At 40.4% G+C, this 24,524-nt stretch overlaps 1 protein-coding gene across 1 annotated transcript in view; it reads right to left on the bottom strand.

Moving 5' to 3' along the window:
- The window catches only part of tm2d3 (TM2 domain containing 3), a 27,622-nt gene extending 4,180 nt beyond the window's left edge, over positions 1-23,442 (bottom strand). The window contains exons 1-4 of the mRNA XM_034162856.1: positions 23,276-23,442; positions 21,179-21,341; positions 20,827-20,866; positions 16,967-16,986 (exon numbers count right to left, since the gene is read on the bottom strand). Coding sequence (XP_034018747.1) covers positions 16,967-16,986; positions 20,827-20,866; positions 21,179-21,341; positions 23,276-23,408 — 356 coding nt within the window. The 5' untranslated portion in view covers positions 23,409-23,442. The remainder of the gene's footprint in view (positions 1-16,966; positions 16,987-20,826; positions 20,867-21,178; positions 21,342-23,275) is intronic.
- Positions 23,443-24,524: the final 1,082 nt, after the last annotated feature.

The following is a 24,524-nucleotide window of genomic DNA, read 5'->3' as shown; positions in this document are numbered from 1 at the left end:
ACATATACACATATATACACATATACACATATATACACATATATACACATATATACACATATATACACATACACATATACACATGCATACATACACACTTACTTCAAAAAAACATTTCAACTTATTATTATTATTTTCATTTATATAGTGCCAAATCACAATGAAGTTGCCTCAAGGCGCATCACTCAAGTAAGGTCTAACCTTACCAACGCCCAGAGCAAGCACACAGGCGACAGTGGTAAGAAAAAACTCCCTCTGATGATTTGAGGAAGAAACCTCAAGCAGATCAGACTCAAAGGGGTGACCCTCTGCTTGGGCCATGCTACCAACATGATTTAAAAAACAATTTACAAAACGAATATACAGGAAGTGTTGCCAGTGCACAAGACAGGAGGGCCACAGAAACAGACACCACACCCATCCCTGGATGGAGCCACACCTTAAACAGAGAAAAAAAAAAAAAAAAAAGAAAAAAAAAACAATCAGGCATCAGAAAGACAACAAAAACAGTATAATTTGTCAGCATTATGCAACAAGAAAAACAAAAGAAATACTAAGGTGATCGCCGACCATGAGCCCTAAGCTTCACTAAAAGATCCAGAATTTAGATCAAGTTGAGGCCGCAGCCCGCTCCATTTCCTAATGAAATTAATTTAAAAGAGTAAAAAGCATAGTAATATACTATGCCAGTATGCTAGCCATACGAAAAGGAAAATAAGTGCGTCTTAAGTCTGGACTTGAAAGTTTCCACAGAATCTGAATGCTTTATTGATGCAGGGAGATCATTCCACAGAACAGGGGCACGAAAAGAGAAAGCTCTGTGACCCGCAGACTTTTTATTCACCCTAGGGACACAATGTAGTCCTGCACCCTGAGAACGCAAACCCCCGGCCGGTACGTAGGGTTTAATTAGGTCAGCTAGATAGGGAGGTGCCAGTCTGTGAACAATTTTATAGACTAGTAGCAGAACCTTAAAATCTGATCTCGCAGAGACAGGAAGCCAGCGAAGGGATGCCTTAATGGGTGTAATGTGGTCACATTTTCTGCTTCCTGTCAGAAGTCTGGCAGCAGCATTTTGAACCAATTGGAGAGCCCAATGGCGGACTGCGGTAAACCAGAAAGACAGGATGGGACGAATCTTCGCTATATTTCGCAGGTGGAAGAAAGCAGTCCTCGTAACATCTCTAATGTGGAGGTCAAAGGACAATGTAGGATCAAAAATTACCCCAAGGATCCTCACTTTGTCAGTGTGATGTATGAAACACAAGCCTAGGCTAAGCATTAGCTGCTCAAAAAGATGCCGATGTCTCACTGTACCAAGAACCATCATTTCAGTCTTATCAGAATTTAAAAGTATGAAATTGCTAGCCATCCAGCTTCTCACTGATGCCAGGCAATCTTCTAAGGATTTTATGTGGATGAGATTACCAGCTGGTATCAGCATGTAAAACTGAGTAATATCATGAAGACAAAGCCTTTGACCCAGCAGCGTTTTTCTCCATGGAAAATATTGAAGTTGTTTGACTGAAATACTGTAAAAAAAAAATTGAAGATTCAACTGGACAATATGATTTTAATAATTTTCTTCAGGGGTTGATGATTTCATTAAAAAAGTGATGTTTACACAATAAAATAGAAAATAAAATAGTCTTTTACAAGCAGTGTGCAGATCCTTCCCCCTTCTACACAATAAAATAGAGCAATTATAAAAACGTTTTCCCCATTTTCCTGTTACGCTGAGGCTTGTAAACAGTTTGTAGTGTCTAATGAACAGTTCCAATGAAAACTATTAACTTTTCATTGTGAAAATAAGTCTCTCTCTCTCTCTCTCTCCCTCCCTCCCTCTCTCTCCCTCCCTCCGCAAAGGGAGAGTTTTGGAAACACGAAGCCCTTACCATACATAAACCATACATTTAGGAATGAATCGGCATCTACAGGACACAGAAGTAACTAGATTATATAATAAAAGATTCTGATGGGAGTTTGTTTCTATTTCAACTCAGAGCGGACAGCAACACTTCACTTTGTTGATCTAAGTTACGGCAGTAATGCGGTTCACTCAGTGTATGCCTATGGCAGCCTTCACTGGTATCTGGTGTAACGAGTGCAAAACAAATGCAGGGAAAGCGGTAAGCAGTTAATGCTGTTTCTATGTGTTTCCTGCCTTTTAATTAGTACGCAAACTGAATATATTAATTAATTTGTCCGAACTACGAACTCACTCACACACGCCTGTCAACAACCTTGCTTCACTGAGAACGCCTGGTCAAGTATGACGTCAACCATGCAAGGGCACTCCCAGTAATCCTAAAATGATTCTCCAGCCCATCGAGTAGAATATAATGATCGACGGTATCAAATGCAGCACTGAGATCTAACAGCAGCAGAACGTGAAGCTAAGATATTAGGCAGTCTAGCTTGGAGTTCAGTCGTAGTTGAGGAGTTGATGCATCAATGCAGTGATAAATAAGGTTGTTGTACTAAACACAGCAACAAAACTGTATACCTAGTAAGTGCCTTTTTCACCACTGATGCAAAAGACATGATGTCAATATTCGCGACAGCAATACCACATGCGAGAACACGTCGAGTCCTGAATGCAATTGCTGAAATCCTAATGCATCCACAATTTCCATAAATGATTTGCAGAGGGGATCAGAAGGCTTATTTATATGAACGTTAAAGTCACCAATAATCAGAATGTTATCTGCACTAGTTGACAAGTTAAAGATGAACACACCAAACCAAATTCATCTAACAATTCAGAGTATGGGCCAGGTGGCCTATATAGTGACAAAGTAATACGGATGATTTTTATTCTTCTGACCTTGGCAATACGTAGCATCGTGGGCAGAGCGGAGAATCAGATGTTCAAACGAGTTATATTTGTGACCCCGAACAGCTAATAAGCTAAACCTAGATTTATAAATAAGAGCAACACCCACACCTTGCTTCGCATCACAAGGAACGTGACTAAATGTGTATGCCGGCTGGCAGGCCTCATTTAAGGGAAGGACAGCTGTAGGTTTAAGCCATGTTTCACATAACTCAATCATATCTAATTGATGATCCATAATAAGATCATTAATCAACAATGATTTTGAGGGCAGTGATCTTATGTTAATGAGACCCAGACTAAAGACCTCAGTGGGGTTGACAGTTGGACTGTTTGGAATTAGGGGTGGTTGCAGAGTAGTATATATAAGATGCCTGGAAGTAGGTTTAGGTTTCCCACATGGGTTGTCGGTAGCAGACAAAAAATAATTGATATTGCTGGAACAGCCAACAGGCCATCCTCTATTTCAACGTCATCCATTGTAGTAATGGGTATTAAGTTTGCAAAGCATATCCCTTTATGATTTTTATGGCCATGTCTACGGAAACATGCCACAGTCTCAACTTGTTGAATTTCCCTCCCTGGCACATAAACTGCACTAATAATGGATTTTCTGCACTAATTTCCTCGCTAAGCTAATGGATCCCACACCCACATTTGTCATAAGCTTTGCAGGGTCTCTAATGACCTGCTCCGTGGCCTGCTGTAAAGTCCTAATGTTACTCTCCCTGTAGAGCTCTATCTACAGTAGTGTAGCATCTGCTGTTGATGCTACAAACTCAAAACTATTATGTTCAAACTGCTTTTTTAGCAATCCTGTGAATCACTATATTTAGTTGTATAACCATAGTTTTTCATGATTTCTTCACATCTGCGAAGCACTCATTTTGTTGGTTTGGAACCAAGATTTTGCTCGTTTACTAGTGTGCTTGAGGTCATTGTCTTGTTGAAACACCCATTTCAAGGGGATGTCCTCTTCAGCATAAGGCAACATGACCTCTTCAAGTATTTTGACATATCCAAACTGATCCATGATACCTGGTATGCGATATATAGGCCCGACACCACAGTAGGAGAAACATGCCCATATCATGATGCTTGCACCACCATGCTTCACTGTCTTCACTGTGAAGTGTGGCTTGAATTCAGAGTTTGGGGGTCATCTCACAAACTGTCTGTAGCCCTTGGACCCAAAAAGAACAATTTTACTCTCATCAGTACACAAAATATTCCTCCATTTCTCTTTAGGCCAGTTGATGTGTTCTTTGGCAAATTGTAACCTCTTCTGCACATGTCTTTTATTTAACAGAGGGACTTTGCGGGGATTCTTGCAAATAAATTAGCTTCACACAGGCGTCTTCTGTCACAGCACTTACAGATAACTCCAGACTGTCTTTGATCATCCTGGAACTGATCAATGGGTGAGCCTTTGCCATTCTGGTTATTCTTCTATCCATTTTGATAGTTGTTTTCTGTTTTTTTTCCATACGTCTTTTTTTTTTTGTCCATTTTAAAGCATTGGAGATTATTGTAGTTGAACAGCCTATACTTTTTTGCACCTGCGTATACGTTTTCCCCTCTCCAATCAACCTTTTAATCAAACTACGCTGTTCTTCTGAACAATGTCTTGAACGTCCCATTTCCCTCAGGCTTTCAAAGAGAAAAGCATGTTCAACAGGTGCTGGCTCCATCCTTAAATAGGGGACACCTGATTCACACCTGTTTGTTCCACAAAATTGACAAACTCACTGACTGAATGCCACACTACTATTATTGTGAACACCCCCTTTTCTACTTTTTTTTTTTTTTACTAACAGCCCAATTTCATAGCCTTAAGAGTGTGCATATCATGAATGCTTGGTCTTGTTGGATTTGTGAGAATCTACTGAATCTACTGGTACCTTGTTTTCCATGTAACAATAAGAAATATACTTAAAACCTGGATTAATCTTTTTAGTCACATAGCACTACTATTATTCTGAACACTACTGTATGTTCGGAGACAAGATGGTGGCGCCTTCCCCAGTAGGATGGTGGCCATGCAGCACCAGCAAGCCACAGCAGCCCCAAAACGAAGGCCACTTATCAATAAAACTAAAGCCTTGCTGTCTACAAAACTGTGCCAGCCACCTATTTAACGATGTCAGCCTGCTAAACGCCTCATCATTAGCCTGGGAGGGGAGGGGACCAGAGACTATTAATCAATGCCGACACATCTTTCTGGCAATGTCCATTTTTGTGACCTGAGTGCTTCATCCTGACATCATTGCACTGACGTGAATAACTATGTGACTCAATGTAGTGTCAAAAACAACATCCAAAAGCATGATGTCAACTCACAAGAACTTCACTCGCCTTTTGACAGGTCTTGTTTCCATCCTTCTCAACGTAATGCCGCTCTCTTCTACATAAGTGCTAGTGGGGGAGTTGATTTAGTTAGCCACCACCCGTTCATGCCTCAGGATGTACTGGGTTACCACGTTACCAGTAGCACAATCAATGCCAGCCCTGACCTGGCAATAGCAATGCAACTGTAATGTTAAAATTAAAGAAAGACTTCTATTTCCAATAAAAGCCATGAATGGACTGCATTTATATAGCACTTTTCCATCTGTATCAGAAGGTCAAAGTGCTTTACAATGATGCCTCACAGTCACCCATTCACACAGACACACTCGCACACCGATGTCAGGGTGCTGCCATGCACGGCGCTCACTACACACTGGGACCAACAATGGGATTAAAGACCTTGCCCAAGGGTCCTTAGTGATTTTCCAGTCTAGCTGGGTTTTGAACCGAGGATCCTCTGGTCTGACGCCCATCGCTTAATCACTAGATCATCACCTCCCCTATAAGTTGTGTGAGTTGCTCAGTACACTGTTCATGGTTAAGTTTAAAAAGTCACAGGACTGCCATCTGACTCAATTTCCTGGTCTTCACTTTTCAGAATGCTCTTCAACAAAATTCACAAAGAGTATAAAACACAATCACAGGCCTGGATTAAAAAGATCTAAGAAGGAACAGGTGTTGGTTCAGATGGTCACTATATTCTTGTATATTTCTATTTTTAAAGTTTATGTATTATAATGCATTCAACACGATGTGTGCTTTCAGGGAGATGCTGTCTGCTGACTTCCCCAATTGCTATTCATTATTATAATGGATGAATTTATGTGGGCATAGCAACACATACATGTTGAGACAAAGTGGTTTTCCCAAAGTGCTACCTTAGGAAATGTGCCTCCAGGAAAAGCATGACTTGCGCTCTCTCCCTAAACACAGCCATCAAAGAGTCTCTTAAGTGAGTAATTTACTGCTGATTGCTTTGTTGTTGCTGCCGACTGGCCAGTGGAAGAAAATTACTGTTCTATTAAAAAGACAATACATTTACAAAGTACATGAGCAATGTTCCATGTGGTGTGAAACAGGAGAAGAAACACCATATTTTGGCACTAAAGACAAACTAAAAAGTTAAAGTTGAATCATTTGGTGTTGTTTAGATGCATTTTTCAAAGATTCCACATGTATTTGGATCATTGCTCACCAACTGGCTCAGCCCCTCAAATGTTTTTCCAAAGCAGCTCTTGAGGTTGCATTTCAGGAGGTCTTTGTAGTATTTCTGTTTTCCTTTGGAACATTTTCCTTCACTAAACTGGGAGGAGAAGATTTCCTTGGGAAGTCAGCTGTCATCTATTGTAACAATGTGACCCACCCACCAAAACTAGTTATTTACGATGACGACACACTCGATGCTCTGGAGCTTGGCTTCAGGCAAGTATGGTAGTCTTCCTGCCTGATCCAGAGGATACTCCTCAGGCAGCGTTGGTGGAATTGCTCAAGTTTTGGGTTGACCATGCATCAGCTGATACAGAGTATTAGTCAGACATTACTGCACAAAAAGTCCTTAAATTGTAATATTCAATAAATGTTTGCTTGTTGTTAATTAAAGCCTGTGGGTTGAATGTTCGATGGATGTTCTTGGAGATGACTGTCAAATCTATGAAACCTTACCAGTCACTTGTGCGCTCTCTCTCTCTCTACAGTATTACACAACACATGCCTTTGTGATCTCAGTAACAAGAAATAATCTACAAGAACACACAGACTCAAATTACATATTTTTCTGCCATTGAAAAGCCCAAGAAAGAGAAAGCTTTGGACGACATCAACATTCTGTATTACCACAGAGTAGAGATGAGCATTTCCGAAAGAGCTTGGTTGTAAGATTTTATTTTATTTTTTCAATTTTCCAGTAAAACCTATGTGTTTTAAAATTTGAAAATACTGTTGACCATTTCATTTCATGGATACTGTGCTTATGTAAAGCTTATTCAGGCTTGGTCACTCACATGAAAATGTTACACGGTGCTTCCTCAAATTCACAAAAAAGAATAAGCAATCTTCTTTTAGCTGTTCCTGTAGACCATCAGTCTTCATCTCACTCGACCGTCTGCATCATCTTTTGTCACACCAACCACCCGCATATCCTCCTTTACCAATCTGCAGTGGTTATCTAATTGCCCATATCTCTTAACAACCCAGTACCTCTCTCACTCATTTCTTGAATTTCACACCAGCTTCCACTATCTGATCCTTGGTTCACCCCTTAGCTCCAAATTCATCCTCCAAACTACCATGCGGTGCTGTCTAGCTACACTCCAATTTATTCCAGGTTGCATCTCCACATATGTGCACCTTCCTCCACTCTTACACATCAACTTGTGCTCCTCCTTTTTATTAAAAAAATAATAAAAACAAATTAATCATCACAGCCATTTCCATTGTTTTGGCAAAATCTATTGCCATCAGCAGTAAATGGGACACGTGACTAATAGTTGGGGAAGGCAAAAGGTGGTAATAAAAGGAACTAGCTGCCCTATCTCATCATGTTGTGACCCCACACAAGTGCAGCTCTACGTAGCACATCTTTGAACCTTAGTAAAAAGACTATGGGACTCACCCTTCACCTTTTATTGCCATCTGCTGAATCATTGTAAAAAAGGCTGAATCTAGTTAGCTGATAGAGTACTGTTCAAATAATTTTCTAAATCATTGCACAATTTGTGTTTCAATGTTGATTTTTTTGTTTGGCTGTTAGGCTTGAAATATAAATAAATTGAAATATTATTTGATGATGAATACATTAAGGCTCAACAATGTAAATGATCTGAAATTAACTATTTGCTTTTCACAATAAACGGTAAGCAAGCATTTCGTGTGTGTGTGTGTGTGTGTGTGTGTGTGTGTGTGTGTACCTATATGGTGCAGCTTAAAAAAGTAAAAGTTCAACTTCCGGTTATGTCATGGAGAGATAAGCAGGACGGCTTCAGAGCTCCCAATACTTAAGCGTAAAACTCCCTGAAACCCTGTATAATTTTGGCGAGAATTCACACCTGTACTTTTCTCACAGGGAAAAGCTGGAATGGGTAGAAAAACTCAAACCAATCAGGCCAAAGTCACGGCACAGAACGAAATGGAAAACGTGCAAAGATGGCAACCATAAAACCACGTACACAGAAAGTGAGGAGACAGGCTGTGGCCTCAAAAATGTAAGCAAATAAATGCACCCCCTTTTCTACTTTTTTTTTACTAATAGCCCAATTTCATAGTCTTAAGAGTGTGCATATCATGAATGCTTGGTCTTGTTGGATTTGTGAGAATCTACTGAATCTACTGGTACCTTGTTTCCCTTGTAACAATAAGAAATATACTCAAAACCCGGATTAATCTTTTTAGTCACATAGCACTATTATTCTGAACACTACTGTATAAACACAGCACTTTTGTTTTGCTCCCATTTTTCATGATCTAAAATATTTTCTATATACACAAAAGACCTATTTCTCTCAAAAATTGTTCTTAATCCATCCCACCTCACAGGTTGTGGCATATCAAGATGTTGATTAGACAGGATGATTATTGCACAGGTGTGCCTTACTGTGTGTTCAAATTTAACAGTATTGGATGTCAATATAGCTACTCCTCTTTTTGAACAGTTTTTAAAGGTCCTCATACTATCTGCAGCTACATAAACAGAAGTAAAAAAAAAAAAAAAGCAATCAGAGATTTCTGATGTCCGCCAATCTGGATCACCTCCAAAATTCAGCGGAGTCTGCCATGCCCTAATATTCATCTGTGGTGCAAATTTGGTGATGATCTATGATATAGTTTTGACGCAATCCTTCAAAGCGTACATAACCGAGATCTCAAACTGATTCCAGAAAGGGGCAAGAGGGTGCAGGTTTTCTTTGCAAACACCTGCTCCAACAGGTGACTTCACTGTTTAACTCCTTTCATCTTCTCAAAGTGATGGAAATCAGTGAAACACCTGGTTGTTGGGATACTCGCAAAGAAAACCTGCACCCTCTTGGCCCTTTCTGGAATCAGTTTAAGACCTCTGCTATATAAAGTCAAATCTTGATCCAGGATCCATATCAGGGTCACCTCCAAAATTCAGTGGAGTCTTCCATGCCCTAGTATCTATCTGTAGAGCAAATTTGGTGAGAATTTGTAAAGCAGTTTTGACGTAATCCTTCAAAGCCTATATAAAGTGAAACTAGATCAGATCACGTCCTAAATTTAATGGAGTCTTCCATGGCCTCATATCTATCTGTGGTGAAAATTTCATCAAAATCCGTGCAGTAGTTTTGAAGTAGTCCTGCTAACAGACAAACAACTAAATAAATAAATAAATGCAGATGATTTTATTACGTTCTCTGCAAATGTAAAAAAAATGTCAGGATCATTATGGGTCCCCCACCACTGTGTTTTCAGTATCATCCAAACTTTTCTGATATGGGAGAGTAAACAATAAAACAAAAACAATAATAAACTAGAGACATTCATCACGAAATGTCCCGCGTGCAGCATTATTTTCCACGCAAAGTGCAGTAATATATACTTGTATGGGGTGGGTATTTGGTTGAAGCCTTATGTGTTTGATGTAAACTGGGATATAAAATGAAAAAAAAATGGAGATTGGCATAACATTTATTTAGAGGATGTGACAAAACAGTGATCATAAAAAGTCAGTCACGGTCACCAGCCTTCAAAACAAATGCAACCACTGGTGATCTTGAAATGGAGGTCAAGGTCACCGGCCTTCGAAACCATGCAAAGTACTCCTCCAAGGCATGTACCCACCAAGTATGAAGTTTCTACAAGTAAAAGGTGCCGAGCTACGTTGTGGCCAAGGATTTGAAAGTTGTGACCACTGGTGACCTTGAAAAGTAGGTCAAGGTCACTGGCCTTCGAACCCATGCGAAGTACTCCTCCAAGGCATGTACCCACCAAAAATGAAGCTTTTGCGAGCAATATGTGCCGAGCTACGTTGCGGCGAACGAATTGCGGCCGGACAGAAGAACTGATGGAAGGACGGATGGGCGGACAACTGGGATGCTATATTCCCCGCCTCGCAAGCGCCGTGCAGGGCACAGAAAAAATTATACTTGAACTGTATATAGAAAAACTTTATAAGCTGTGTTATCTTTAATCATTTATTTTAAAGGTTAAATATGTTTTGCGGCTAGAGAAGAATTTTATTTGTGGAAGTCGGGACAAAAGTGGCTCTTTTGACAATAAAGGTTGCAGACCCCTGCCTTATACCAAAGGAAGGGAAAAACCAAACATTCTGTGACTCCTATAGACCCATTTCAATTTGGATTACAAAATCCTTAAACATATCTAAAAGCCTTGAACGTTTTGTGTCTGATCTAAATTGATGAGGATCAATCTGGATTTATTAAAGATTGGCAGACTCAGGACAGTATCAGGTGCATTCTCTACATGATAGTCCACTTAGAAAGACAGAGAATGAAAGCAGTCTTATTTAGCCTTGATGCTGAAAAGGCCTTCAACTGGAGTTTTTTTTTATATCAGGTGTTGGAGAGACTAGGGTTTCAATCACAGTTCCTAGAATGTATTAAAGCTCTTTATAATTAACCAAGTAAGGATAAAAATGATCATATATGTATCCAAGTGCTTTGTTTTAAGGCCGTGTCACACCTTCGCGGTTTAGCCTGCAAATGCCGAAGTATTAAAAATATGGCAAACACACTGGAGTACATCTAATAAATTATGGGAAATTTAAGAGCACATTGAAGCACACTGGTATATGTCGTAGCATCGTGTGTTCATCGAAAATGTTTGGCCATGCACAATATTATGGACGCATGCCAGCGTATGTCTCATACATCCGGCACACACGGACGTATGAGACATATGTACACCGGAACACATATTAATGTCTCATATATACGTACTCTCTTCAGTATGTTCAAACAGGTCTGATCAGTATGAAAACAAGTAACATGGTGATTCGCGAAAAGTGCTGAATCCACTTAAACCAAATTTTCAGTTTTCAAATTGTTTTTTTTTTTTTTTTTTTTTTTTTTTTACACAAATAAAAAATGACAGATTTACAAATACAGATTTATTTGTAAAACCCACCACACATTTCAGTAAGTTGTGTGTTACACTAACCACTCATGTCAGGAAAGCACCTCGTTCTATTGACGACCTGAAGCTGGCCAATGACCTGAACGTCTTCTATTCACGCTTTGAAGACAAGGACTCACACCTCCCCACCCCCCACACAACTGGATATTCAAACTCCATGGACCTCCCCCCTCTCACCGCTGCCCTCCCCCTCCCTCCGTTGCCCTCTCCGTCCAAGAGGAGGACATGAGAAGACACTTCAAAAGGCTGAATCCACGTAAGGCCCCGGGCCCAGACTGTCTCTCCTGCCACCCTGAGACACTGTGCTGATGAGCTGGCCCCAGTCTTCATGGGGATCTTCAACACCTCCCTGGAGTCATGCCATGTTCCAGTCTGCTTCAAGTCCTCCATTATAGTTCCAGTCCCCAAGAAACCACGCATCACTGGACTTAATGACTACAGGCCTGTGGCTCTCACATCTGTAGTCATGAAGACCTTCAAACGCCTGGTTTTATCCCACCTGAAGTCCATCACCGACCCCCTCCTGGACCCCCTGCAGTTTGCCTACAGAGCCAACAGGTCTGAAGACGCCGCCATAAACCTGGCCCTGCACTCCATCCTGCAGCACCTGGACTCCCCAGGAACCTACACTAGGATCCTGTTTGTGGACTTCAGCGCTGCATTCAACACCATCCTTCCGGCTTTGCTCCAGGACAAGCTTTCTCTGCTCCACGTGCCCGACTCCACCTGCAGGTGGATCACAGACTTCCTGACGGACCGGAGTCAGCATGTGAGGCTGGGAAAGAATGTCTCGAACACTCGGGCTCTCATCGAGTCCATCCTCTGCTCCTCCATCACGGTGTGGTACGCCGGGGCCACAGCCAGGGACAGACACAGACTGCAGCGCATTGTGGCCTCTGCTGAGAAGGTGATCGGCTGTAGCCTTCCATCTCTCCACAACCTGCACATCTCCAGGACTCTGGGCCGAGCAGGTCGGATCACAGCTGACCCTTCTCACCCTGCACACAGTCTATTCAAACCACTCCCCTCGGGCAGGAGGCTACGGTCCATCCGGACCAGAACTTCCTGCCATAAGAACAGTTTCTTCCCCTCTGCCGTTAGACTCATGAACTCCTCATAACTCAGTCACCTTAACCTTAACTCTGTCACTTTATCATTTTATCACGGGTCACTTTAGACAATGTACTTTGGTTTTAATTGCACTCCTCCCACTGCACTGTTTTTTTCTGTTCCTCTTTCTTTCTGTTGCACACAGCCTTTCATATTTCATATGTCATTTTTTATCTTATATTTTGTCTTATTTTGGCACATACTGTATATTTTATCTTAGCATTTTATATTGCTCTCTGTTTAATGTTGCACCATTATATCGAAGCAAATTCCTAGTCTGTGAATCCTGTTCATTGGCAATGGCAATAAACTTCTTCTGATTCATTGCGGCATGTGTGTCTAAATGCTAAAACCTTCAAAATTAGTGCATTACTTTAAAAGTAAAACATATAGCTGATATTTTCATTTTGTAAAATGACAGACGTAACATTAATTTCAATAACTTGTCTGGAATTAGTTTGTTTAAAATTTTAACCATAACTCAAACCTCTCTGCCTGTGCATGGCTTGTGTCATATGCCAGCGAGTCTGTATGGTGTGAAGAGAAATTATCTCCCCCCCCCCCCCTTTCTTTTTGTCTGCTAATCAGCCCTCCTCTGCCTGCAGATGATAGAGCTGTACCACTCATAGCTGTCTGTCTGCTACAAAACATGTAATAGGCAGGCACAAAAAGCTTTGATTTCAGACTTCACAAATGTTTTTAACTGTTAAGCTTTATTCACTGTGCCCACAAAAACATGGTAGCGGTCTAAAAATTATCAGAACTAAATTTATCAGAAGCTGATTGGTCCGCTGATGGTTTTCAAAGTTATCTGAAAAGATAATCCGCTAATGAAAACGTTAGCTTCGATAATTAGCGGTTAGCAGATTAGCGTACCTGTGCCCACCACTGATATACATGAGCTTTTGAAAAGACAGGAAATTACCTTTGACCGCACACTGACGTTCACAAGAGGTCTTGCGAATTACTCCAGAGGTGTTATCAGGTTACAAAGACAACAAAGACAGCATTTTCAGTTTTAAAAGTGTTTATTTCTTGCTAACATTTACATAATATATGAGAAACATGTTAGATTTAAACAGAAACATAGCAGTTTCAGAGCAGATTAGTGAATTATGTTGAATTAGCAACCAGAGAGACACCACCCAGTGATGTCATGGTGCCTCACTACTCTGATTAGCTGTCACTGCCAAACCAAAAAAAAAAAAAAAAAAAAAGAGGGGGGGGGGGGATTTACATGATTAATGGCATATGGTCACAAGGTCTGTGTCCAAAGAATGTTTCCTGTGAATGTGAAGACGCTGGCAGTAATAGGACTGGACTTATGCTGAGCACAGACAGATGGACAGATGGACGCAAAGCCTTTGCAATGCCTGATGGCCATATTTTGATGGCCTTGGGTAATAAATTGGAAGGTAAAAGTAATCAAACCGTTTGGTGTAGAATGAGCAAAAACATTAATAAAACATTTGAAATAAATTAGAACCAAATTAATGACAACATTAAGACTATATCAAACGATGGTCGGCCATCAATCTGGATTTTGGTACTTGATTTGACATAATTAAAGCAAAAGTATTACCAAGATTGTACCTTTTTCAGTCTATCCCACATATGATACCAGAAAGACATCCTGGGATAAATGCATATCTAGGTTTATTTGGGCTGGCAACAGGGTAAGGGTCAGGTACAAAACTCTTCAACTAAATAAGGAAGAGGGCAGACTTTGCTTGCCTGACCTCATGCAATATGTCTATGCAGCCCAGGTGTGGTTTTTAGTGTGTTTATGTTGCCCCTTATAACAGGCAAGATGGTAAGATGTACAACCCCAATTCCAATGAAGCTGGGACGCTGTGTAAAATGTAAATAAAACAGAATACAACAATTTGCAAATCCTCTTCAACCTTTATTCAATTGAATACACCACAAAGACAAGATATTTAATGTTCAAGCTGATAGACTGTTGTTTTTGTGCAAATATTTGCTCATTTTGAAATGGATGCCTGCAACACGTTTCAAAAAAGTTGGGACGGGGCAACAAAAGACTGGGAAAGTTGATGAATGCTCAAAGAACACCTGATTGGAAACAGGTGAGTGTCATGATTGGGTATAAAAGGAGCATCCCCAAAAGGCTCAGCCATTCACAAGCAAAGATGGGGCGAGAATCACCACTTTGTGAACAACTGTGTGAAAAAATAGTCCAACAGTTTAAGAACAATGTTTCTCAATGTTCAATTTCAAGGAATTTAGGGATTCCATCATCTACAGTCCATAATATAATCAGAAAATTCAGAGAATCTGGAGAACTTTCTACACGTAAGCAGCAAGGCCGAAAACCAACATTGAATGCCTGTGACCTTCGATCCCCCAGGCAGCACTGCATTAAAAACCGACATCATTGTGTAAAGGATCTTACCACGTGGGCTCAGGAACACTTCAGAAAACCACTGTCAGTTAACACAGTTCGTCGCTAAATCTACAAGTGTAAGTTAAAACTCTATCATGCAAAGCGAAAGCCATACATCAACAACATCCAGAAATGCAGCCACCTTCTCTGAGCCCGAGCTCATTTGAAATGGACAAACACAAAGTGGAAAAGTGTGCTGTGGTCTGATGAGTCCACCTTTCAAATTGTTTTTGGAAACCATGGACGTTGTGTCCTCCGGACGAAAGAGGAAAAAGACCATCCAGATTGTTACCAGTGCAAAGTGCAAAGTTCAAAAGCCAGCATCTGTGATGGTATGGGGGTGTGTTAGTGCCCAAGACATGGGCAACTTACACATCTGTGATGGCACCATCAGTGCTGAAAGGTACATCCAGGTTTTGGAGCAACACATGCTACCATCCAAGCAATGTCTTTTTCAGGGACGCCCCTGCTTATTTCAGCAAGACAATGCCACGCCACAGTCTGCACGTGTTACAACAGCGTGGCTTCGTAGTAAAAGAGTGCGAGTACTAGACTGACCTGCCTGCAGTCCAGATCTGTCGCCCATTGAAAATGTGTGGGGCATTATGAAGCGCAAAATACGACAACGGAGACCCCGGACCGTTGAACAACTGAAGTCGTACATCAAGCAAGAAAGGGAAAGAATTCCACCTACAAAGCTTCAAAAATTAGTGTCCTCAGTTCCCAAACACTTACTGAGTTTTGTTAGAAGGAAAGGTGATGTAACACAGTGGCAAACATACCACTGTCCCAGTTTTTTTGAAACGTGTTGCAGGCATCCATTTCAAAATGAGCAAATATTTGCACAAAAACAATAACATTTATCAGTTTAAAACATTAAATATCTTGTCTATGTGGTGTATTCAATTGAATATAGGTTGAAGAGGATTTGCAAATCACTGTATTCTGTTTTTATTCACATTTTACAAAACATCCAAACTTCACTGGAATTGGGGTTGTAGAAACCAATATTCATACTACTCCAGTTAGAATAGAAGCTTTATTTGTCACTGGACATACGATGAGATTAGGGGTGCCACGCCACAACTGAGTTTAAGAATAAGAAAGACAAAAGAACCCATCACCTATGACTGGCAAAATAACTTAGACTAATTCAAGCAGCATTGGGGGATATGGGGAGTAAACCACAGGAAAATAAAATTCTCAGACATGTATTCAATATATGGGGCAAGTCTATAAAAGAGTACAATTGAGACAGAGCCTGCCAAATTCAAACAAGGGATTAGTGACACTGGATTTAGACAATGGTGGAATAAAGGTATCACAGCGTTATGTAAAGTGAATCATAAGGGATACTTGAAAAGCTTTTCAGAATTACAAAAGGATTTCAGACGGGAACACAAAGATTCTTTCAGGTACAGTTGTAAGCAAAAGTTTGGGCACCCCTGATAATTTTCATGATTTTCCTTTATAAAACATTGGTTGTCTGGATCAAAAATTTCAGTTAAATATATCATATAGCAGACAAACACACTGATATTTGAGAAGTGAAATTAAGTTTCTAGTATTTACAGAAAGTGTGCAATAATTATTTAAACAAATTTGGAAGGTGCATAAATTTGGGCACCCTTGTCATTTTATTGATTTGAATACATTTAGCACTAATTACTGGAACACAAAGTTGGTTTGGTAAGCTCACTGATCCTTGACCTCCTTACACAGGTGAATCCAATCATGAGAAAGGGTATTTAAGGTGGCCATTTGCAAATGTTTATCCTTTTTGCATCTCTTCTAATGAGTGGCAATATGGGAGCCTCTAAACAACTCTCAAATTACCTGAAAACAAAGATTATTCAACATCATGGTTTAGAGGAAGGATACAAAAAGCTATCTCAGAGATTTCACCTGTCAGTTTCCACGTTGAGGAACACAGTGAGGAAATGGAAGACCACAGGCACAGTACTAATTAAGGCCCGAAGCGGCAGGCCAAGAAAAAAATCTCAGATAAGCTGTAGTGAAGGATGGTGAGAACAGTCATAGACAACCCACAGACCTGCTCCAAAGACCTACAACATCATCTTGCTGCAGAGAGTGTCTATGTGCATCATTCAACTATACAGTGCACTTTGCACAAAAAGATGCTCTATGATGCTGTAATGCAGAGGAAGCCTTTTCTGCATACATGACACAAACAGAGTCGCTTGAGGTATGCTAAAGCACATTTGGACAAGTTAGCTTCATTTTGGAATAAGGTGCTGTGTACTGATGAAACTAAAATTGAGTTATTTGGACATAACAAGGGACGGTATGCATGGCTGAAAAAGAACACAGCATTCCAAGAAAAACACTTGCAACCTACAGTAAAATTTGGAGGTGGTTCCATCATGCTGTGGGGCCGTGTGTCCAGTGCAGGTACTGAGAATCTTGTTAAGTTGAGGGTCACATGGATTCCAGTCAATATCAGCAGATTCTTGAGAACAATGTTCATCAATCAGTGACAAATTTGAAGTTGCGCCGAGGCTGGATCTTTCAACAAGACAACGACCCTAAACACTGCTCAAAATCTACTAAAGCCTCGGTCCCACCGAGTGAAGGAGGAGTGAAGAAGGAGCCACGCACCCTGTTTTTTTTGTTTCGTGAGCTATCGTGGCATTATAGTGGCTCAGAGTGGCTCTTAGAGGCATTATCTTCAGTTAACGAGACTCCTCTCTGAGCGTGGCGCTAATTTCAAGATGTTCAAAATTTAGCAACAACAGCGTGGCGCAGTTTGTATTCGAGTTACTGCGACGGCTTAGAGGCATTTGCGTGGTGCTTACGAGTCTGCAAAAAGTCCATTATCCGTGCACCTGGCACCTTCGCAGGACCTGAGAGGCTATTTTTGGAGCGGCTCCTCCTCTTGCGCACACAATTGCACCTGCTCTGTGCGCTGGACTCTATATATTTTGTAGTGGATTAATCATTTTCTGCCAAACCTTGGATGTTGAAAACACTTCTAATCACTTCTGGGATCACAGAGGACTGTTTCATCTGGACACTTTTTTTCCTCTCTTTCCTGCTCCATGTGGGATGTATTTTGAACAGCTTAAGGTAATTATTTTTAATGTTTTTTTATAGCTTGATAAAACAGTTCCTTGCTATAAAAGTATGTCTGTATGTTGATGTCTGTTGTATGTAAAAGTATGTTGATTTAATATCTTGTTAATGGATCACTGTGAGTGCGCACTGAGGCAGGACCTCAGAGGCTATTTTTGGAGCAGGTCTCCTCTTTGCGCACCAAATTCCACCTGCTCTGTGCGCTGGACTCTATATAAAATAATTATTTTGTAGCGGATTAATTATTTTCTGTCAAACCTTGGATGCCAAAAATACCTGTAATCACTTCTGGAATTAATGTATCACATGAGCTCCGCTGTGTGCGCGCACTGAGGCAGTGACTCCTCATCACGCTTCAAACGAGCATTTAGGCAGAACGCCAGCTCACAAAAGAGTGATATTTCATGTCAATATTGGACGAACACAAAGTTAAAATTTGGGTGACTGCGTGAAAGTGGATGTGTGTTTAAATCCATGGAAGATAATAACTCCAGTGGAGCAGCTAAGAGGAGCTGTGCAGCAACACAGGTGGAGAGCGCGCAAAAGACCGACTTTGAAGACACAACACAAAGTTAAAAGTTGTATCATGGTGACTTGTAAGCTGTGGAAGAAATAAAGAAATATATATATATATAGAAAATGATCCACAGGTGTATATAATAAAACGGCCACCTCATTCTGTATGCAGAACGGCACTGCGTGCAAAAGAGCGCTTTTGCAGAAATAAACAGACGAACACAAAGTCAAAAGTGGAATCACATTGTAAAAATGATTGTGCTTAAAGCCAGGGAAAAAATAAAGCCAGCAAGCCAGGGATGGAACAGAAGCCAGAAAGAGCAGAGAGGCGGCTGTCCATGAAAGGACAACAGCAGCGCGCGCGCAAAAGAGCGGTTTTGCAGAAATAAACGGACAAACATAAAGTTTTGTGTGTTTAAAGCCGCAAAAAAAATAAAATAAAGGGACCAGGTGTGGGAGGGCTGGAGGTTTGGACCAAACTCATGCCTAAACGTGCGCCAACATGGCGCTATCATGGCACTACGTGGCTTAGTGTGGCTGATGCGAGCCATTCAAGGCTGTAATGACAGGTCGGTCGTGGCTCACTAGAGGCTGCTACGTGGCACATGCGGGGTACAGAGAGGCACATAGTGGCACCTTCATAGTGGATACGTGTTAAGATTAAAACGTGGGTCATTCTTCAAATAATCACCCCACACCCATGCATGGCTCCTTCTTCAGCCTTCATTATTCAGTGGGACCGAGGCTTAAGGCATTCATGCAGAGGAACAAGTACAACGTTCTGGAATGGCCATCTCAGTCCCAAGACCTAAGTATTATTGAAAATCTGTGGTGTGATTTTAAGCAGGCTGTCCATGCTCGGAAACCAACAAACCTGAGATGTTTTGTAAAGAAGAATGGTCCAAAACACCTTCAACCAGAATCCAGACTCTCATTGGAAGCTATAGGAAGCGTTTAGAGGCTGTTATTTCTGCAAAACGAGCATCTACTAAATATTGATGTATTTTTTCTGTTGGGGTGCCAACAAAAAAATACGTACATATGTAGACTGCTCAGAGACTTCCGCCCGTTGGTCTTCAGACCGCACCTCAATATATCCCAACTGTGGCCGGATGTGTCATTCTGACACCATTTGGCCTCAATCAGCATATGTGTGACCAGGATATAAGCAACATACTGGGATTTAAGACACCTCAAACTGTTGAGTTCTTAAATTTTTGTTTTTAAAAATGATGTGATAATAAACAAGAGCACCGCACTCGCAGAGCGCAACCCTCTGCCAGCACTAGTTTCCAATTCCACAAATTCTTACCTTGGAAAAATATTTCAAGGTCAAAGTCCTGTTAGAAGTTGCTTTTGAAAAGCTAAATTAGATGGGATCAAATGTCAGTCATATGTATTTTGTTCATACACTTGAATCAAAGTTTTTTTTAATGGTGTCACGTTTTTTTTTTTCAACTTTTTGTGAATTCTTTTTCAGATAATTTTCACAGAACATTGGTATCGCTGCTACGCACACTTTGTCATTGCTTTTTGGCACTTGGTTTCCGACTGATAACTGGAAGATAGACAAACGGGCATAAAGTTGGAACCTCCATCCAATTTTGGTGGTGTAAGTAAATCCATAACAGACAAATGAGAATGATTGAGACACTTTTGACTGAGATATAATGCAAAATGTACATCAAATAGGCTTTTCAATATTAAATTCAAATGGCCACAAAATCCACAATCTGGATCATTTGTTTATTGCCAGAGATATAAAGAAACAACTTAAAAACAAAAAAAAAAACACAAACAGAAAATATTCATTATAAATAACTAAAATAAGAGAATTTTATATTTTTAAAGAGTCTAAAAACAATTAAATGAATATCAAAATAGTCTGCAATTCATATTTAATTAATTACTGCAGCTCGAATTGCAAGCGTTACTTTTAAGCATGCAGTGAGCAGGGGTGGTGACCAAGTGGTTAATGCGCTTGGTTTCAGTTCAGAAGGCTGCGGGTTCAAATCCCACCCCTGCCACATTTCTCCATGTAATGTGGAGTTGCATCAGGAAGGGCATCCGGTGTAAAACTTGTGCCAATTCAACATGCAGATCCACCTTGGATTTGCTGTGGTGACCCCAAGTTCAAACAAGGGAGCAGCCGAAGGGACTTACTTACTTTTGGATTTTTGTATCTCTTGTGAATGAGTGCCCACCACCATGTTCTTTCACATTCAATGTGTCCACAAGAGAATTTTAGATTTCTCATATACAAAGCAATAGTTAAAGGTAAGTACAACACCCAGAGGCTTGGTTACCAACAATGGTTTAACATGATTAAGTTTTTAAGTGAAATGATCTTATAATGTAGAGCGCTGCAATAGACTGCAAGCCTGTGCAAGGGGTACCTGACACTCACCCAGTGAATAGTGGGATAGGATCCACCCCATGACCCCTCACTGAAATCAGCAGGTTTAGACAAAGGATGGAGAGCATTATAATGTGGTTGTATCTAACTGACATCAAATGAAGCACGCACATTTTTATGGATATAAATAATTTTCATAACAGATACCTTCAGTTCATATGCCAGTGTAATGCTTCCCTTATAGTAATATATGGCTGGTGAGACAAAAGGCCAACATGGACCTAAAGCCAGGCCAGATATTTTTTTTTCTGTAATAACGTGAAGAAAAAAAATTATGAAAAATAAAAACAAATATCCATATTCATTCCATCTTTTCCACAGCCTCTGATCAGCTCAGCAGCACTGAGGTTGGGGAAAGGAAAACACTGCAGTATGAAATGATGCAGACTTTGAAAACGGTGTACCTGAGGCTGCAGCAGGGACCACTGGGCTGGTGATGACAGGGCCGTGCTGTGCGTCTGTGATAAAGGGAGGCTCCTGACCAATATGAGGAGAACTCAGATACCCTGAAAAGTAACCAAGCAACAAATAAGACATGTGTCCTCACACATAAACATGATTATCAAACTTAATAAAATACAGCATCCTAAACCTAAAGAAGTATTTGTATTTACAAAAACGACATGTCACAGCTGCATGACCACACCAGCAACCTAATGCCAACATCTTTACAAAGGGTAAAGCAAATAATTCATGAGTACTGGCATCTTTTGTTTGTATAGGGTTTTTTTTTTTTTTTTTTTTTTTGAGATCTTAGACGTACATGTACATAGACTGATGTATTTTAATATGGACCAGTAAAATACTTTGTATTACAGTGTTTTGTCACAGTCAGATGATCTTCACAGCACCCCACCACTGCAATCTTTACAACAGATACTTTGTCTTGCAGTTTGCCAGAGGTTCTACCCACTGCTACATTAGCTGGTACACTGCACATGAAATTGAAGTGTAGGAAAATATGATGAGTGATGCAACACAGTCACTGTCAATTTAAGTGAAGGTACGTCAGGTGGTTGCAACAAAATAACACAAGACAGCAGAATACACTTATAGACAGCTGTGTTCTGGATAAATTTAATATGTTTGGCACTCCCCCCCTTATATTTTGTAGAAGTTAGCAAGTAATAAACATTTTTTAATAGCGGAAGATATATTGGTCTTGTAATTTTTTTTACTCCCCAATTGGGCAACACAGTCTTGTTTGAGGGCGGGCGCTAAGGGGGTAAAATATGAAGCATATGATGTAATTTCTCTGCTTCCGGGGACAGAAACATGGCACTTTTTGAGTTTTTGGGCAAATTACACATAAAAAAAAAGGTGAAAATGCAAAGAAAAGTGCCAATGTGGTAGAAAGTGGACATGTGTTGAGGTTTGTTTATGACCCAGAGCTCAAACGTGTTGAGGCGGTTGTGCAGGCGAGAGACTGCAGATACTCTGGTTACTGACACGACCGCTCCCATGCGCCTCATCTTCCCTCTTCCACTGGGAACCGAAAAAAACTCCACTTTTCGCAACTCCGGTGACTGCAGCCGAAAACAAAACAATGCACCATTTTCCCCATTAGAATTGACGCTGTTTGTGGGAAGAGACTAATCCCTGGGCGGAGTGTGGAAGCATCAGCACAAACCATTCGGAGGATGGAGGTTTCAGCGAAAAAAGCTTTAAACCAGTAAAGTGAGTCCCTTGGGCTGCTCCCTAGTTTGCACTCGGGGTAGCCACAGCAACATCCAAGGTGGATCTGCATGTTGAATTGGCAAAGGTTTTACACCGGATACCCTTCCTGACGCAACTCCACATTACATGGAGAAATGTGGCAGGGATGGGATTTGAACCCGGAACCTTCTGCACTGACACCAAGCGCATTAACCACTTGGCAACACGGAGTCAAATGAGACTGAGCTTCCCTGTATCTGTATGGTATTTTCCCCCAAATGCAGTGCATTGTGGAAGAGTTTGCCAGATGCAGAGTATACAATTTTACACTCATAGTTCATTTTGGATGATTATCAATGTTATTGACTGATCTATCGATTATTTTTTAAAGCCTTGTTTAGGTGATAAAATATCAAACATTGAAGATGCTCACTATATTTAAGAACACAGACCTATTTAAATATTTTTAAAATAGTCAAAAGTGAATCCACATGCACGCACACACGATTAGAAAAACAAACAAATCCTGGCGGCTTATATCCTGCTTAGCATTAGCTTAAGACGTGTGAGAAACCTTTAAAAGCAGTTTAAAGCAGTTAACGCTGCCATATTAACCAGAATTATTATAATGTATTAAATAAATGTGCAATTACTAATGTAGGTAGCCTGGTTAGCATTGTGCCACTGATATAGCGTTGCCTCTGATAGGCTAGCTAGTAAGGTAGCTAACAAACGATAACAAGACAGGCTGGAGTTCATTTTAAAAACCGTAGAGTTAAACTACCGTTAACACATTGTAAAACCAGGTCCGTAAACAACATGACAACGATTCCGTAGGTTCTCAAGCGCCGTCTCGGGTCTGGTCTCTTACAGATGTTAGCCATTGCAGCTACAGAGGAAGAGAAGGTTAGATGCATTCAGTGACATCAGCGAGTGTGGGACAAACCTGTTCTCATATCACGATACCGTTCCAACAGCGACCTACCAAATAAATAATAACCTACATGGACAATGTGAGCGTAAAGCAAGATCCAAAACAGTAAAAACATCCTTTAATTATTTTGTTCCAGTTCGATAACAAACAATCTGATGCCTTGCAATTAACCAAATTTACAATTACAAGTTGACATACAAAAGTAAAAACACATTTACTATAGATATTGTCATTACTATGTTTATATGTTTGAACAATCAAACACAATAGATATTTTAGAATTTTTTTGTATTTATTGCATCACGACCTGGATAAGCAGCTGAAAATGAATGAATATTTATTGCACCTCAACAGACCACAAATGGCTATCAAATAAATCTAAAATTAAATTACGTTTGTTCACATGTACATTCTTGCCTTTTGTCTCAGTGAGGGGAAAATAAAGTCTGTAGTAGAGGTGGGAGGATCGATCCTAATATCAATATCGATACCAACGCTGCTGCTATTGATATTGAACGATCCTCGTGTAAAAAGATCGATACTCAAGCTTTTTTCTCTCCCGCACGCACTGACTGCTGCACACGCCGATTCATCAACGTCTACTCTCTGTCTGTAAGAGCAGCACTGCGGTGTGTCACACAGCACGGAGCAGCCCACCCTTGTATTGTGGTTTGTCAGCCCTCTACCTCAGGAGATTTTAAGTTGTGTTGAGCGATTTTTTTTAAACAAAAATGTTGATTGTGATAATAAAGTATTTTGTTGTCACGTACAATGTTTGAGAAATTCTTTCCTAGGTCTTTTGGATCCTATGAAGCTTAACTATGAAAAAGTATTGGTATTGGTATCCATATCGGTGATACTGTGCCTGCATTTACTTGGTATCAGATCAATACCAAAATTCCCAGTGCCCACCTCTGCCTCTGGTTGGCTTAACATGGAATTTTATTCTTTCTTAGCCAATCACCATCACTTATGTGGTTGTCTCAGCCCTCCCTTCACACTCACCAAAGCAAAGAAAAAACAAACATTACAGCTCAGCTGAGAGTCTGCAAATGAAAACGGCTTGAGTGACGTTAAATATAGTAATGCTCTGCATTTT

Source organism: Thalassophryne amazonica, chromosome 2, assembly GCF_902500255.1.
Source record: "Thalassophryne amazonica chromosome 2, fThaAma1.1, whole genome shotgun sequence".
Lineage (NCBI taxonomy): Eukaryota > Metazoa > Chordata > Actinopteri > Batrachoidiformes > Batrachoididae > Thalassophryne > Thalassophryne amazonica.
The sequence above is the reverse complement of the archived record's forward strand: the minus strand, read 5'-3'. Positions and strand labels throughout refer to the sequence as shown.